At 47.8% G+C, this 17260-nt stretch overlaps 1 protein-coding gene across 2 annotated transcripts in view; it reads left to right on the forward strand.

Annotated features, from left to right (window-relative positions):
• EEPD1 (endonuclease/exonuclease/phosphatase family domain containing 1) overlaps window positions 1–17260 on the forward strand; it is a 109970-nt gene that overhangs the window by 38213 nt on the left and 54497 nt on the right. Inside the window, exons 2-3 of one of the 2 annotated variants that reach the window (XM_080579809.1) lie at window positions 77–202; window positions 7011–7943. In XM_080579809.1, the coding sequence (XP_080435935.1) occupies window positions 7090–7943 (854 nt within the window). In that variant the 5' untranslated portion in view covers window positions 77–202; window positions 7011–7089. Of the gene's footprint in view, window positions 1–76; window positions 203–6318; window positions 6535–7010; window positions 7944–17260 lie in introns of those variants that run through there. The other variant, XM_080579808.1, reaches the window with a different exon arrangement.

A 17260-nucleotide genomic window follows, 5' to 3' on the forward strand; every position in this document is an offset into this window, starting at 1 on the left:
TGTGAGCCTTTCCTGACCCATCTGTGACTCAGTTATTCCTCAGTTTGCATGGATGCTGTGTTTTTTTCTTCCCTAGGTCTCTGCCAAAGCTCATCTTATCAGTTCTGGAACATCCCTCTGATCCGTGAAGACTACTTGGAAACTTGACCCCACCTGCCAAAGTCCTTGCAGGCCCTTCAGCTTGGTGCCACCTACAAACTTTGTAAGTATACTTCCATCCTCTATCATCAATCTGTTGCTTCTCTCCAGTCCCTCAAGCCAGCTACCCTGATAAAGAAAAAAGTGAGCTTGGTAAAGCCATGCTGATTTTATTTTTTTGATCACCTAACGTACTTACAGTGGTTATTTGTGCCAGGATCTTTCCAGGGATCAAAGTTAGGCTTAATAGGGCCTTCATTTTCTGTTTTAAATAGATCAGTGCTGTTCAGCTCCAGGTGCTTAAGGACTTGCCTGTCCTTCAGTGGTTCAGTACTGCTCAAACTAGCTCCACAGGTGCTCTGCTGTCAATTCCACCAGCTGATGATGATCTGAGTACACCTGTCTCGTCTAAGTAGCCATCCTATATGGCCTGATTCTAGAGGAAGACCTCTTTATGGTTTTGCTTTCCTACCTCCTCTATGTTTTCATTTGAACAAGCCTGACTTTCAGATGGACAACTATGCCAGTTAATTCTACCAAGAGCACAGGGCCACCTGCTCAGGTAAATCAGCAGGCATTGTTTTGAATCGTTCTGGGCATCCTTCCTCTGCCTTTGTCCTATGGGAATTAGATTAAACCTCCCCAGAAGATGTTGTAATGATTATGCAGCTAGGTGTCACTTGTCTGGGAGGTTCCCCAGAGAAGTTCAAAGTCTACTGGGAGTGGCTGAGGTCATGAAACCATTTTAATTGTTGGTGCAGAACTTGAAATGTGAGAGACTTTCTTAAGAGAGATTTTCTCAAGAGAGTAGTGCAGAGAACAAAAAAGATTTTAATGTAAGCAAGATGCTATGTTTATGTGAAAAGTCCTAAACAAAATATTTCATATTAATTTCATAAATGAATGAACTGATCCTGAACAGAGCTATGCATTTATACTGGAGCTCTATTCTCTATAGATCTCATCTGAGACTCGGGCTGAAGGAAAAAATGATTCTAGTTTGTGTTTTTTTTTTCTTCTTCTTAACAAACAGAAATTTACACATGAAGAGACAGAGACAGGAAACAAATGAGTCTAGCACAAGCAAACAACACGCAGACCTTACTGCTCCTTACATATAAGGAAAATTATGGGTCCAAGTTTTGTTTCTGTGAATAATTTCAGGATCTAAAGAACAACGAGTCATGTGAAAAAGAAGTAGAGACTGAGTGGTTTTTATACCACAAAAAACCAAACAAACAACAACAACAAACCATACAAAAATAAATAACCCAAATAGCAGAAGTTACATGTAATATAAAAGGCTGAGCAGAATTGTATTCGCTAATTTAATAGCTGCAGAACTGCTTTCTGCTAAAAAGCTGCTTGTATGAAATAACTAACTAGTGTTCATGAATCTCTTTGAAAAGTCAAAAGTAAGCATGAAAGGTATTTTGTTAACCATTTTTTATGTTTTGAACAAGAAAACTGATGATGATGTTTTAATTCTTCATTTAGTAGAAGGTAATAAAGTACCTACAAGTAAGTTATAAATGATAAACAATGCAAAAAAATAATTTCTTCAGTGAAATAACAAAATGGTTAGGAGGTAGGCTTCAATATTTATCTTTATTTCTGGTATTAAACATGCTTAGTTCTTGAGATGCCTAAAATCTTGTTGCCCACATTTTTTTTTTTTCATGAAAATCCGCTGGACACTTGCTTCTGGGTGGAACCACTGAAGTCTTGTCCAGGGTGACTACTGAGATACCTTGATCACAAGTCACAAATCCTGTCTCTGTCCCCTTCCAGAATCACAAAATGGTGATTTATGGGCATTTTTACAAGAGATCTGCTAGACTGGGCCTCAAAGAAAACGTTAGCTGTGACAAGGGTCTACTGTAAGCCATGTCTCTAGTCTGGGAAGTTCAGGAGGTGCCACCACCACTGGAGGCCTGCTTCTGTAGACACGGCCTTGGTGTCTGCCTGCGGTGAAGGAAGGCCTGTATTTTCGAATTCCTTTCTGGCTCTGTGACCCCACGGATACCTGAGTAATTAACAGTGCCACCTCAGATGTGGGGGATGAAAATGAAATTCCCCCGCTGTCTAAGGAAAATGAAAATTGTATCCCAAGCCCTGTAGGAGAACGTCCTCTCTGATGTGGCTCGCTCTCACTTCCCTCCAGTATGAGCTGTTCCACCATGCACTAATGAAAGAGCATAGTGCGCCAGTGGTTAGGATCTCCTGTGGGAGGGAGAGATGGGGGTTTCAGACCCAACAGCAACCAAACGGAAGACCTAACTGAGGCATGAAGATGAGTCACTTCTGCTCGCCCTTCTGAGGTAGCATTTCTCTGTAGGATGTGACACCCGTAACTTGGCAACCCAGCGCCCATGACATCACTTAATCTTTTTGCAACCAATTTGGCAGCCATGTAAAATGTCTTACAGGAAAAAGAGCTCACACCACAGACATTGGATTGCTAAGAAAATAACATTCATGTGATTGTGTTCCCTGCTACTCTGCGTGTCACTCCCTCCACAAGGATTTTATTAGCATGTGGGCTAATTTCAAGCAAATTTGACAGAGAGGCTAAATGTCTCAAAAATGCCAAGTTCCTACAAATGCCACAAAATGAATGGCCAAATAGTACAGAGACATCCGAATCAATGACACTGCTGAGACACTGATGTATATTCAATGTCATTACTATAACTCAGAAAATCAACAGAGGAAAGAGCCATCAGAAATCAGACTTCTCAAGTTCCACTGCTCATGAAATTGCTAACTCGTACTTGTTATCACTTGTCTTAATAAAAAATCCGTCTGTTTTCTGCCTTGGGCCTCTGTTACAAGTGTTACTGAAGATGCACTCTCAGAAGAAAACAATTATTTTAATAAGTCCTTTTAATAAAAATACAAATATTGCAATTATTCAGTTTCCTGTTCAAGTCCTTGCCCGTTAAGAGCCCAGTGCAGCAGGTCTAAGAACATGCTCTCTGGGTGACTTCCTGAGAGCACGTTACAGTTCCTCCTCCCCTGCAGGCAAAAGGACTCTTTCCATGGGTTTGGATGGAGCCCAGGCCCTGTGACCTCCACCCACTGAGTGGGGTTGTGGCATTTTAAAGAATTCCAGTAGAGGAATCTGCAGCAGGAATGATCCCATTGCAAGTGCTCTTCCTCCTGGGCACCTTTTCTTTGCACGAGAAGGAAACCTGTTAAAAAGGGTGACACATGCAAGCAACTTATACTTGGAACAGCCCGGTAACAGCCATCCTCATGTGATTCTCCTTTGAGGTCTATGATGCATGACTGCTCCGCAGTGCCAAGCCCCTGACTCCCAAAGGCTGTGTGAGCAAGAGCTGGAAAAGACACTGCTATCACATGGCGGGCTGGTAGGAATCGCAGCTGTGGCCTGAAGACTGAAGTCAAACTTTGTGGTATTCTCTTGAGCAACACCTCCTGGCTCCTTCTGTCCTTCACGGAACAGCTTATTGGTTTAGAGTCTCTGCAACATAGATGATACATCTTGGAAAATATGAAGATAGATTTTAAGGCCATCTTAAAATCTTGAGAAGTTAAGCCTTAAAAATGTAGTGCCCTCCAGGCTGACTCTTTGCATGACTTCAGTCAAAAGACATTGCTCAGCAGCACCTGCATCAGCAATATCTCCATCCACTCCATTGTTCTGGGTTTAGGCAAGTCCATATCCTTCTTAAACATTTAATTTGAACGTGTTGGAGAAATTCCTTCTCATTGATAAGTTTAGTTCGTTTTCTTCTTTCCTCTTTGAGCAACTCCTACTGGGCAATAACTCCAGAGCCAGCAAGCAGATGACACTGCCCTACCCCTGGGTTTCCCACGTGGCTGGCTGCCTGTCCCTACGCCACTCAGCTGCCCAGGAACCTTTCACCCCTGGGCTAGCTGCTTGGGGGGACAGGGTGTGAGCAGTTCTGCCTTAGAAGCAGCTAGGAGGGCTCTAGGCAGTGGCAGAGTGAGCCCAAGCTCAACAAATGGCTGTTGGGCAGTGATAAAATAGTTACTTTCTCACTGCCCACTTTGCTGTGCTTTATACTGATATATGAAAGTGCTACGTGGGATGGGCGATGGCTGCTAGTGACGGTCTTTTGAGGGGGTCCTTCCCTGTCCTCTCACTCTGGAAGCCCACCTGGCCCTTCAAGGTGCTCCTCAGCTTCACATCCTCACCATGGCAAAATTTCATTTTGCCTGCGCTGAGAAGTTTTTAAGCCAGCCTTGGTGGGCAGCCAGCTGCTTGGTCGGCAATAAGCTGCAGATTCTGAGGAATAAGCCACCCACAGCGTCTTGGAGCCCTATAACCTGTTTGGGCTGACAAAGGTCCAGGAAACCCAGATTTGTGGCCTCTTGTCACATGAGGTGGTGAGCAGCCCAGGGGAGGGTCCCTGCCAGCTGCTGTGTACCTGCAGACTGTGATCAATCATTGAGCTTGTGATTGGGTTGAAGATAAACCGTAATATCTACTCTTGTTTCACAAGAGCTATTTTCTGTTGCCTGCACTGGCTGTCAGTAATTTTTGCCATTGTTTTTTCAATCATTTACTGGCTACACCTTGTTGTTAGCTCTCCCATGGTAATGGATTGCCTAACACTGATATCAAGACAGTAAATTTTTTTTTTAAACTTTTTTTAATCCTTTTAAAATACAGACCAAAGCTGTACATTTTCACATCTTTTGGCACTTTTCTGAGAATACCAAGATGTGTCATAAGTTGACTCAGAGCTCAGTAAACTCCCTGCAACTCTCCTTTTCATAGTCTTGCCAAAAAGAATCAGGGTAAAGGGCTAATGGAGTGATATCCTCCCTACTCACTGTTGCATCCCCACCAGTATAGGTCATACTCTGGGTTAGGTGATGGGATACCCACTGCATAACCCTGAGCTCTGCATACTCATCCACAATGCAGCTGTGTCCAGCCTTGCATATTATTTTCATGCTGCAGACTCAAAACGTGTTGAGTAGTTGCTGACAATAGAAAATGCTGGACAGGAGTGACGCCTGTCATCTTCTTTCTGGAGATGCTCCTGCCTTCTGTTTGAAATGCAGAAAACCTGGCGCTGCCTGCAGTCACGGGGGCACACCTCAAATAGATTTTGGTGCTTTTCAGCTTCAAAACTTATTTAATGAGCCTGAATCAATTCTAAGCAACCTATGGTAGAAAGCAGAAGAGTATGTCCTCCATTGAGATAACAGCTTCTGGAGCTATTACAGTAATAATATTGCCTCGCAAAGAATACTCAGATGAGTGGTTAATTGTTTCCAGCTCTGTGCTAGTATCATCCCAGCAGAATTAGGCCCAGCATGACTTCTGCTGCATTGGCCACTGTTATCGCAGTGCACAGAGCACTTTCCAGTAGACATGGAAGCATTTAATCACCTAAGCAAGCACTTTCACCGCTCCAGCAGTCAGCAAAGAGCCAGTGCCCTAATGCAGCAAGTACCCATTCCAGTAATGATAATTTGCTAACTCTATTGCTTGGGCAGAGAGAAGAGAAATGTGCGATCTGCAGCAGAATATCTAGTGCAAATGTCACAGCAGCAGTGCCCATATGCAAGCTAAAAGCCTGGTGCAGCCTGCACTCCCTAATTCTCATCACATTCCCCTTCCCTTTAATCAAGAAGCTACATAAATTCAGCTTTTTATTTCAGGTGAACCCAAATAATTTCCATTAACTTACCATGGAAAATGCATATATAAGCCACTATTGCAAGCTGATTGGTTTTTTTGTGAGAGGGCCAGTCCAGATCCTTGATGTTGAAAATGCTCACGCACTACGTTCTGGCTGGATAAATGAAACGTATGTGAACTGTCAGCACTGGGGTGTGTAGCTGGCATCTGCAAGCATATGTTGCTCCTTCTTTCAATTTTCCTCCCCCTTCCTTGCAGTTACACCCACCGATTATATTTAGGATTCATTGACATTGCAGTCACTTCTGTGTGGGCATAGTCGAGCTGGTTTGGAGTGAGCTCATTTGGCTCCAGATAGCACTGCAGCCAGCCCAGCATGGGACTCGGTGCAACAGAAGCCAGGTAAACACCTCGGTGGCTTTACCTACACAACACCGACGGCAGTGGGCTGCTGCAGCTTTTGGGACACGAATGAGGTTCTTTAAAACCAGCTGAGGCGCACAGGTGATAAGCAGCAAGGATTTCAGGGCAGGACAGCGGTGCTCTCTGCCAGGGGAAGACTAGGTGCACGGCAGACCAGGTTTGAGGCAGATATGCTAACTTATTGAGGAGCAGTCTGCGGGGGGTTTCAGCCTGGGGATCACTGTCCCGATGGCTCAAGCTGTACCCCCAGTCTGAACCACCACCACCAAGACGTGCAGACTTCACCCAAGCGCGTGAAAGCACAGTGAAGCAAACCAAAACCTGTAGAGGTAACTAACTCCTGCCCCTCCAGCTGCGGAGGGGAGAGCCCCAGGAGCTCCGGGGTGGGCCTGAGCCCTCACGGGGTGCCCCTGGAGGTGGCGAGGTGCACGGAGCGCCCTCGGGGACGTCCCATGGCGACCAGGCACGCGCAGGGGCCGCCTGTCCCTGCTCCTCCGCCCGGGAAGGCGGTGATGGAGGTGGTGGCGGTGCCAGGCCCCGCCTCGGCCGGCCGAGGGGCGGGCGCTGCCGCCGAGCTCCTAGTACCGCCGGCGGGGACGGGCAGCGGCAGGAGACGCCGGGGGCTGCAGGGGAGCCGCGGGGCTGGGGCGGGCACGGAGGCAGGGGCAGCTCGGCCGCCTCTCCCCGCTGTCTGGCGGACAGAGAGCGGACGGCTGGTGGACCCCGAGGAGGAGGAGGAGGAAGGGTGCAGGAGCCCTCCGTGTTTGCTGACCGACTGTTTTGGGGTCTGTCCCCCACCATCCAGGCACCCGTGGAGTCCATGAGGCCCGGGCTCGCAGCCCCCCTCGGCTTCGGCAGCTCGGCGGTGTGGTGGTGGCGGTGAGATGGGGGGCAACCTGGGCTGCCACCGCTCCATCCCCCGCGACCCTGGCGACCTGTGCCACAGCCGCAAGTTCAGCGCGGCGTGCAACTTCAGCAACATCCTCGTCAACCAGGAGAGGCTCAACATCAACACGGCCACGGAGGAGGAGCTGATGACCCTGCCGGGGGTCACCCGGGTGGTGGCCCAGAACATCGTGGAGTACCGGGAGTACATCGGCGGCTTCAAGAAGGTGGAGGACTTGGCGCTGGTCAGCGGGGTCGGGGCGGCCAAGCTGGAGCAGGTGAAGTTTGAGATCTGCGTGAGCAGCAAGGGCAGCTCGGCGCAACACTCGCCCAGCTCCCTGCGGAAGGACCCGGCCTCGGAGCACCACCTGTCCGCCACCAAGATCAACATCAACACCGCCACACCAGCGCAGCTCATGAGCATCCGTGGCATCACGGAGAAGATTGCCAACAGCATCGTGGACTACCGGAAGGAGCACGGGCCCTTCAAAAGTATTGAGGACCTGGTGAGGATGAACTGTATCAATTCCTCCTTCCTAGACAAAATCAGGCATCAGATTTTTGCAGAGGGGTCCCGGCCCCCTTCGACAAACACCAACGGTGGCCTCAACTTCACGGCCAAGCCTCATCCCAGCCCCACTTCTTTGAGCCTCCAGAGCGAGGATTTGGATTTTCCCCCTGGGGGCCCAACCCAGATCATCTCCACTCGCCCATCGGTGGAGATGTTTGGGGGGCTGAGGGACGGCAGACCCGTGCTGAGGGTGGCCACCTGGAACCTGCAGAGCTGCTCCGTTGAGAAGGCCAACAACCCGGGTGTGCGGGAGGTTGTGTGCATGACGCTGCTGGAGAACAGGTAAGAGGCAGTGCTTGTCCGGTAGTCCCAGCTTCCCGTGGGATCGTAGGTCAATGCCTTTGGGTTTTTAAGCAGTGCAGTGTCCCATTGTGATCCTAGTACCTTGCACGCCTCATTTCTTCCTGGGATTATTAAATGTTTCCTGCTTCTTGTGGTGGATTTCTGATTGAGTCCTAATGCTGGGGCTGTAGTCACTGTCCCATGGTAGAGCCACCATAGTCCTTGGAAGGGGATAGACCACCTGAGGATGTGCATGGGTATTTACGCTCATCAGTATGGGAAAGACTGAGCTGTTATGGTTGGTCACAGTGAGCCTGTTAAGACTTGTTACTGTGGTTGAGGATGGGTTCTTCATCAAGGCGCGAGCCTTTTGAACAAGTTACAGGCTTGTCTTCCCTACTGGAAGCCAGGAGGGAATACCAGGAGAAGGGCTGCTCTGTGTATACCCCGTTTCTCACTGTTTTCCCGAGCATCTTAGTGCCACTTTGGGAGGCTGGATACAGAGCTGCTTTTGCCTTTCTCAGAGCCTTGCAGGAGTTATGTTCTCATTGCCAAGCTGAGACCTTCCAGCGTTTCTTCTCTAGAAAGTTTTGTTTGGGTGGTGACCTCCTTAACCTCAGTGTTGGGGCTGTAGTCTGCCCTCCCTTGGACCCATTTTTCATTGGGGGGGAAATCAAAAGACTTTAGAGCACACTCAGGTTGTTTTGGGCAGTGTAATGAGCGTGGAATGCCACAGCTTGTCTCATGAGGATGACAGGTCATTAATGAGCAGTCATCAGGTGTTTGCTAATCTGGGGGCACTGTTCATCCGCAAGGTGTGGGGCAATTGCCTGGGCTGCCCCTGTGCCAGGCTGGTGCAACCCACTGCATCTTCCCTCTGCCCTGGCGGCAGGGCATCTGCTGGGGAGAGCTGGGCTGCTGACACTTGCTCCGGGCAGCCAGCCAGCCCCGATTTCACTGGGTTTATGGGCACGGAGCAAGATCTGTTTGTGGTGTGGTCAGTGGCTGGGCTGACCTTTGCAACCAACGGGGGATAGTGCTTCTCCTGTTCATGGTTGAGAAGCCAAGAGCAATTTTTGTAAAGTAGGCACATAGCAGAGCTGGGGGTATCTCTGCCAAAATACTTCATTGCTATACTCTCTGCTTTCTACAGAATTGTAAGAATGCAATGAGGGTTTTGCAGTAACTTTTGCCCTCTTCTTTCCATGTGTTAAATCTGTCCCACTGTGTCTGGTGTTTACTTTATGGCACTGGGAAACTTTGCTCTCTGTCTTCTGTTCAAACTCCTAGCTGGAAATTAGTACAGACAGGTGACTCTCAGACTACTAAAGAGGGGATATGGTGGGGAAAGGAAATGCTGACAAACTGTTATCCTTGGGAGTGCTGAGAGCCCCGTCCTTCTCTAGTACTGTCCTGTCGTGCTGCGTGACAGCTGTTGTCAGTGTGGTGGCAGAGGTCAGGCACGCTAGAAAGACAGCAACAGTGTTTTGGCATCCTGTGTCGTGGTACAGTGTTCCCGGGCAGGGACACCTCTGTGCTGCGTTCCCCCTTGCACTGCTGCATGCTGTTTGGGTGCCTGATGCTCCAACGCAGGAAGCGTCTATCACCCTCCAGCCACGACTGCTCGATAGCCAAAATGGAGATGATAGCCCAGCTAGGATTATTAGATCCCCAGTTCTGAAAGAGAAGTGGCTTTGGGGATTTCTGTTTCTTTGTTCATCTTAGGGCCTTGTCTGGTGAAGTGTTAACTGCCTGCCACTTTGCATCTTCAGCATTGGTGGAGCACCCAAAACAATCTGCCTGTTAAAAAGGATAAGCAAAGAAAGTGACATATAAAATAAACCTGCATGTGCATGCGGAGCATGATCATAACTGTTTGTTTTGCTTCTGGTTTTTTTTAGCCTGCATGGTACTTTTTATCCAACTTAACCCAGCAGGTATGCGGGTGTACTGGAGGGTGTGAATGGTCTCTCTGAAACTTTGAAATTTTAAAGGAGCCTGCTACAAGGAGTTTTTTCATGCTGTTCCATTTAATTGCACAAATACCATCAATCACACGGGGAGAGCATGGGGCAATTGTTCTCTGTACTTGACCACACTTGTGATAAGTTGGAAAGAAATGAGTGAGTGATGTGCATCCACAGACAGGCCTGTGAAAGCTTCCTGGGAAAGTAAATGTGGGAACAGAGAAGTCGACACAATGCAGGAATAAAAGTATATGTTACTTACTCAGCACCTCAGGGAGCAGTGGGAAGGAATTTCCTCTTGCTCGTGCTGTGTAGCTGCAGTCCATGGAGCTTTGTAGCTGTAAAACAAACTTTGCAGAGCTCAGAAGCTGCCTGTGTGTGTGAAGTCCATGGTCTGCCTCCCTGCCCCAGCTTCCTGGACCCTGGAAACTGATAAAAATGACTTGGAGACTAATCTTTGCCCAGGTGAATCAACTTCTGTTGATAATCAGCAGGAGAAACTAATCTTTTGCTTCTTCAGTCAAAAAAACAACGTTGCACAGGGCTTACCAGTGCTTCAGCCTACCAAAATAAGTGTGGTGCGGAAGGTGTGTGCTTAAGGAGCTCAGCGGATGGCCCATGCTTGGTCCTAGCTGGAAACTTGAGCAGCAAAGCTTTTTTTGGTGGATCTGAAGGCTATTTAGCCTGACAGCTTAGCTTGTGGGAGCATCTGCCTGGCAGCCTTGCTAATGCACTTAGTGCACCGCCATCTGCATGTAAATAAGCATGCTGCTGCGTGCTCGTACCGTGCGGTCCTGTGTGGTCTCGGGGACTGGAGGGTTGCTTTGTGGCAGAATGTGTGACAGCCTGCCTCCCATAGCTTTCTAAATCCAGGATAAATGTAGAGCATGTCAAGAAGACTGTTCTAAAAACATAAAGGAGCAGCAAAGAATCTTAATCTGGGCTGGAGATCTCTGTCTGGGGACTTTCACGCCAGTTGAAAAGCTGGTTTTAGTGCTTCTTTCTTATTTGTGGCTTTTTTTTCCCTCCTGTCTGGTTCACCTCAAATAGCTTTGAGACCCCTTGGGCTTGTTCTTTCAGGCGTTAGCAAGGGGTGAAATTGCTGCTCATTTCCAGGTGAGGCCAGAAGATGAGGCTTTCTTCAAGCCCTGGGCAGCCTTTGCACTGGGAAAGCAGTGTTTCAGGAAGGGAAGAGGACAATGCCTTCATTTGTTTTTATTTTATTTAAGGAAAAAAAAAAGGCAAGAAAAGGTCAAACTTCACACAGAGTAATCTGCTGAAGGAGGGAAAATATGCTCCACACACTCCCCAAAGTGCTAAATTTCTTAAGAATAGCAGCAAAAGGAATGTATTCCAAATAAGTGAGTATGACTGCTACTGTTAAGCTATTCTGAAATCCACCACTGCGGTACGAAAATAGAGAAATACAGCAAGGTCCTCAGTCTCTTTCTTATATTACAAGGATCTATGTTTATGACTGTGTTTGGAGTGGAGGAATGAGGTATTTTCATTCAGAGGACTAGAGAGTAATTTTAGAAGCGATTAACATGGTGAACGTGGAGGCGAGCATGACCCTTAATTGGATTAAAGTATCAAACGTGGGTGAATTTGCCCAAACCTGTGGCATTTCTTGCAGACGTGGTACAGCAAACGTGGGATTTGTTTAAGGCAGGACAGAGCTGGCATTCCTTGCAGGCTGCAGGTCGCCTCTTCCAGCTGCCATCTGCTCTAGAGGCTGGGGAGAAGTCATCAACAGTTTATTTGCACCTCAAAAAAAACATGTAGCATTAGTTTGGCATGGCAAGTTCAGATCAAATGCACCGAGCTTCTTCATGGAGAGGATTTGCAGCCCCAGTGGAGATGTTTCCTCTGACCAAGGTCAACAGAAGAACACGAGGGTTGTCCCCTACCCGAGGGAAGGAAACACTTTCCACTCTTCATCCATACCTGCATGAAACCTGTCCCTCCTGGCCATAAACTGAGCTCATGACTGCTGTGGTACCCCGTGACTGCTCTCTCTGGCTGGGATGTGCTGCGTGACTGCAGCAAGAAGCATGATACAGGTGCATGTAGTGCCAACTGATACACAGAGCACCCTAGGGATGCATCTTCTAGTTTAATTGCTTGCTTGAAAGTTTGCTTGTAGCTGAGGGCAGCAATTAGCTGTGCATGTTCCCCAGCACGTTTTGTGGGGGAGGCTTTCCAACTGGTGGAAGTTGTACTTCACAATACCGAGCGGTAACTTTTTGAAGATATCTTTTTTTTTTCCTTGTAATGACACTTTGCAATTGAGTAAATGGAAATTGACAGTCTGAAAGCCAGAACCCTCACTCTCTCGAAAAATAAATAATATTAATTTTAAAAAAGCATGTGGTGGGAAGATGATGAGGCACTAGGGTTGGGGCTCACATTCCATGGACCATGGCTCCGGCTCCTTCCAGGTGTCAAGCGGGTCAGGTTGGTCTTTCCCTCTGCTGCTTGCTAAGCTCAGCTTGTTGGCGCAGTTAGCCCTTCCTGATGCAAAAACGTGTGTGTAATAAAGCCTTAACACCTGTTGCACAAACTGCTGTAGAGCAACAAACACAGGTGCTATTGTAAGGCTTGTACTTCGCTGTGATTTCTCTCTCATCTTGGCATGGTTTCTCTGTTGGTTCATGTCTGTTACCTTTTCCAACACACCAGCCCCTTTTCCCCCAGCATTGTGACCCGTTAGCTGTCTTCAGCTGGGTCTGATGGCAGTGGAGAAGTCTCTAAGGTAAGAATTTGGTATGCTGTCCCTCACTTTCCTTTGCTCAGAGACCTGTGTCGGGGCTCTTGCTGCAGGAAGGTGAAGCTCGGCCCCAATCTGCCTCCCAAGAGGCAGCGGGCAGACAGGCATTCCCCTTGTAATGCTTGGGTTCAACACCTCTTCCCAAACGAGCTGAGAGGATAGCCTGGGAGAGCCCACAGGGACCAAGGACGAGGAGAAAGTGGCTGCTTCTGCAGTGTGAAACCTGCCTGTGGGACAGGCACAGTGCATGGCGTGGCAGGGCTGGGGAGGCAGCTTTTCTTGCGAGGAGGCAGTCCTCCAGCTCAGTGCCCAGGTGAGCAGTCACCCCAAGAGCATCCTCTCATCGTCTTCAGAGCAAAAGGAGGTGGAGAGATGCTTGTCCATCGCTCCTCTGTGTTCAGAAGGGTGAGGTTTTTGTTTTCATGTCACATCTCTGAGCCTGGACTGAGGGATGGTGCAATGATTATGGGAGGCAATTGTTTATTTCTCGTGCTGGGTGCCTTGTTTAGGAAGGATGAGGTGGTGGACCTCCAACACCTGCCTGCTGGTTCGTGGTCGTGTTTCCCAGCAGAATGATGGAAAGGGAACATATCCCCCACACAGGCAGTGTCTAGTAGTAGTAGCAGTAGCTCTTGCATGCTTCGGAGGCTTGGCACCAGGCTGCATTTGTCATTTCTCTCCTGTCACCGCTACTCTCGGCAACCCGGCAGAGCCCTGAGGTGTTTCTGCTCTGCGTCTCTTTCTGTGTCTGTTTGGTTTTTCTCCGTCGGACTAATGCTGTGCTGGGGCCCTGCCAAGAATAATTCCCCTGCAATAAAAGAGCAGGAAAGAGGCCTGGCTCAAGTAACTCGACTGTGCTAATAAGTCTTAAACTGAGAAAGAACAAATGCACCCTCCCCTCCTTATGTAATGTGTAGGAAATCCTGCCTTCTGCGACTTCAGGAAAAAACTTGAGAATAAAGGGGTTTTTTAGATGGTATCTTCTAGGGGTGCTTTGCAAAGAGGTTTCTTTATGAATGCTACAAGTAGAGATGCATGTCAAGCCATTAAATTGCATCTTATGATACCTCTGAGGACAAAAATCGGGGTGGCAGAAGAACCATTGGGTTTGTGCGGGTTTTGTTGTTATTGTTGTTTTTTTTTCTTGTCCTCCAACCTTGTGACCTTTGCAGGGACTTTCTCTTTTAAAGGGTGATCGGGGCATCTGGCTTACTTTCGTGTGTAACTGAGTGTATTCCTTGAACATCTGAGCAACTGTCCCTAACCAGCCATTTTTACCTGTGTGCCACCCTTAAAGATGAGAATGCCTCTGGAGGAGCGGTGTAGTCAAAGGTCAGCTTATCCATGGAAAATAAAACCTATTTTCCCCTGACTTTTGTTCTAATCTTACCCTGCCACTGCTGTTTGTACCACAAAGCCTGACTGAAATGGAACGGATCAGCGAGGAAAGCATTTGTTATATATGTATAAAATTTCCAACGTGTGGACTTGATACATCTGGCAGCACTTAATGTCTGCATAGTTTCAATCCACGCCTTCAGGGCTATTCTACATGTTTGTTTCACGTCACTGGATTCAAGTTGCAGATTGCAGGTATTCTGGTAAATCGGAGCTGCCAAATTACTTCTGCAGATTGTGCAGGATTTGCTGTATCCTACACAGCAAATATCGAACGGATCAGTCAACTCGTGGTAATAGGTAGGTGAAGTTAGTAACCAATATTTTATTGCCTGCTTCAGGGACCACAAGGCTATAACCTCATCCTGCTCGGCTTCTCAGAAAAGTTATGCTGCCCAAGTATAGAAAGCAGAGTAGGTATCTACGCGTAGAGCTGCATCCTGTAAGAAGAAATCTTTAACGCTCTGTGATTCTTCTGCGGTTTTGGAGCTCACAGTACAGCCCTGGGAGCAGTAGTCTTTTAGCTGCAGTTTAAGAAGAGCAACAGGAGCACTCCTGAAGGCAAAAGATGCTGGTGCTGCTGTCCTAACCAGGAAAGGATGGGGGCAAGCCAAGCCAAGGGGCTACGAACATGGGAATTGAATACCCCAAATTCTTGACATCATGGAAGTGGAAACTCAGTCAGCCATGCTTAACTAGGGGAAAACACTGTCTCTGCAGCCAGGTGCTGGCCTGGCTCGCTGCTAATGCTGTGATCTCCAGCTGTGCTAAGCAGGGACGTTTCGTAAAGGCTGGATTTACAGATTCAGCTGCACCCTTCTTGCTGCCGGAGCTCGGCTCAGTGTGGCTGTTGCCGTTGCATTGGTAGGAGAGCCCTGCTGCTCCAGCCTGTAATTAGCATTCCCTGAAGTCACTGGGAGCCCTGCCCAAATAACAATTTCCAGGCTTGGCCAGATGAGCAGAGAGAAGTTGATAGGACACAGATTATAGCGTGCATATAACTTATTTTTAAACGGCTTTGTTCTTTGTAGCAGTGCAGGTGTAAGCTGACATATGGAGGCACAGTGGCCTCACGAAATAATTACAACAGGCTGCAGTAATTTCTCAATGCTATTATATGGTGGGGCAATGGAGACAAGAACTGTGGCATGTTATTAATAACGGTGGTTAAAAATAGGAACACAATTACTTCCTCATTTCCAGATTTTTTTTTCATTTTAATTTTTTTTTACAAGGGGGGGACTTTGCCAGCTAGGATTCAAAGCAGGCTCTGATTCACTGGAGAATAATGCTGCTGGCAAAGGAGTGTCTGAGCACTCAAAAGCTTTGGCAAGGTGCAGGTGAGACCTCCCGAGCAGCTCCTCTCCCGTGCCAGAGGTGAGGATGTGCTTTCCCTCTGTCCAGGGCTTGTCTTCGCCTCCCTCCCCTCGTGTGGGCAGCACGTCCACTCCTTGGTCTAGTCGGGTGCCGCTTTCAAGCACGACAAGTATTTTAGAGCAGCTGGGAAGATCAGCCCTGCTGACCTCGTTTCCATCCTCATGCTGGGGAGGTTATAAAGGCAGGAGCCAGGCTTCAGCCCTGCACTGTTATTTTCAGTGCTGCTGGTAAAATTAATAGAGGCTGGTAATTAAGAGGTTACTGGAGAAAAATGGTTACCCTGATTATGCCCCCTGCGTGGGCAGATGTTCCAGAAGTTGAGCAGCGCATAAATAATAAGAAAAAATAATTCATATGGAAAAGTACATTTGAGATCATATTGTCATAGATGCTAGTGTTGGCCAGGAATACTGTGGTTATTAAACACGCTCTGTCTGCGGCGGGATGAGTCCAGCAGGCAGTCCCCAGTGACCTATATGTTGAGTTATTATTTTCCCCCTACTCAAGTACTGCATTTCTGCATGGACCACGCTCCAGGGCTTGTTGATTCATTGCAGTGACTGTCTACACGGGACAACGCAGGGCTGTTTGGAGACACCCAGCTTTATTCTGAACAATTCAGGTGAGTTTCAGACCAGGCATTGTGCTGCATTTTTCCAGTGCTCCAGCCGAGCTAATTAACCTTTTTTCTTTCCATGGCTCTCTCCCCCTGGGAGCTGGGTTGTGAGACAGCTGGGCTGTTTGCAGCATCCCAACCAGCTCATGTGGAGCAGGTTTGGGTTCCTCTAGCTAATGCTGGCATACTCACATCTGGTTCATGAGGGCATCTTGGTGCTCTGCGGGCTGTCTGTCTGCCCCATGTCCGTGTGGGACTGTGAGGCAGTGCAATAATGCCCCCCTACTCTTTTTGGAGTAAGCCCCACCAGACAAAGCTACTCCTGGGAGCAATTCATGCCTTAGATTTATATGGATGAGGAGGAAGAGAAGGAATTGGGAAGTTTCCTTCAGCTTACCTTTTCCTTTTCTTTTAAGTGTTTCAGGTGAAGTTGTCTAGCTGCTGTATGGATTTAGCTACAGCAGCTGTCCAAATTGCTCACATCTGAGCTAATTTTTAATGGGTTAGCGAACAGCTAATTGATCAACAAGGATTTTGCTTTGTGGTGTGGTGGCAGGCTTCCTGCCCTAAATCCCTTGTGCTTGCAATACGCTGTTAGTCATGCAAAAAATGATGTGCCCTTTTTTCGCCTAACAAGGGGAAAAGAGCATGAACCTCTCCTGGATACAGCGCAAAGACGCTGTTGCTTTTGTTTTGGGAGTTCTCCTTCGGCTCCTTTTTATTTATAGCCGAGTTTTTTCCACTTCTCCCTTGCTGGTCTGTCCATTGTGCGCTTGTGGTCACAACGAGCGTGTGCTGTCCCGCTCCGATGGCCTTTTCTCCAGTGTTTCTCATGGCACTTACAGGTCAATGACCTCTCTGAGGTTTGGCTGGTGTAAATGTTAGCCAGCTTTCTGCTCAACTGGAAGTGGCCTGCTGGTGCATACACAGCAGATGCTAATTTAGGGCTCCTGTTTGGTCTCTTTGTGTGTTATCTTTAAGCAAATAAGACCAAGTTCATCTCTAGCTTAATGCCACTGAATCACAGAACGCTGTGCCAGAAGCGATTCTAATTTGGTGCTGAAAAATTAACTGCAAAATATTCAGATCTGTTGCTTTTTAATGCATATGAAGGAAGTTCCATGGTCACAATGCATAAAGTGACTGCCTTGTTCCTCCTTTCTCCTTGTAAGCAGACAGAAATGTGGAA

The sequence above is a fragment of the Anser brachyrhynchus genome (assembly GCF_964034855.1).
Source record: "Anser brachyrhynchus genome assembly, chromosome: 2".
NCBI classification, from domain to species: domain Eukaryota; kingdom Metazoa; phylum Chordata; class Aves; order Anseriformes; family Anatidae; genus Anser; species Anser brachyrhynchus.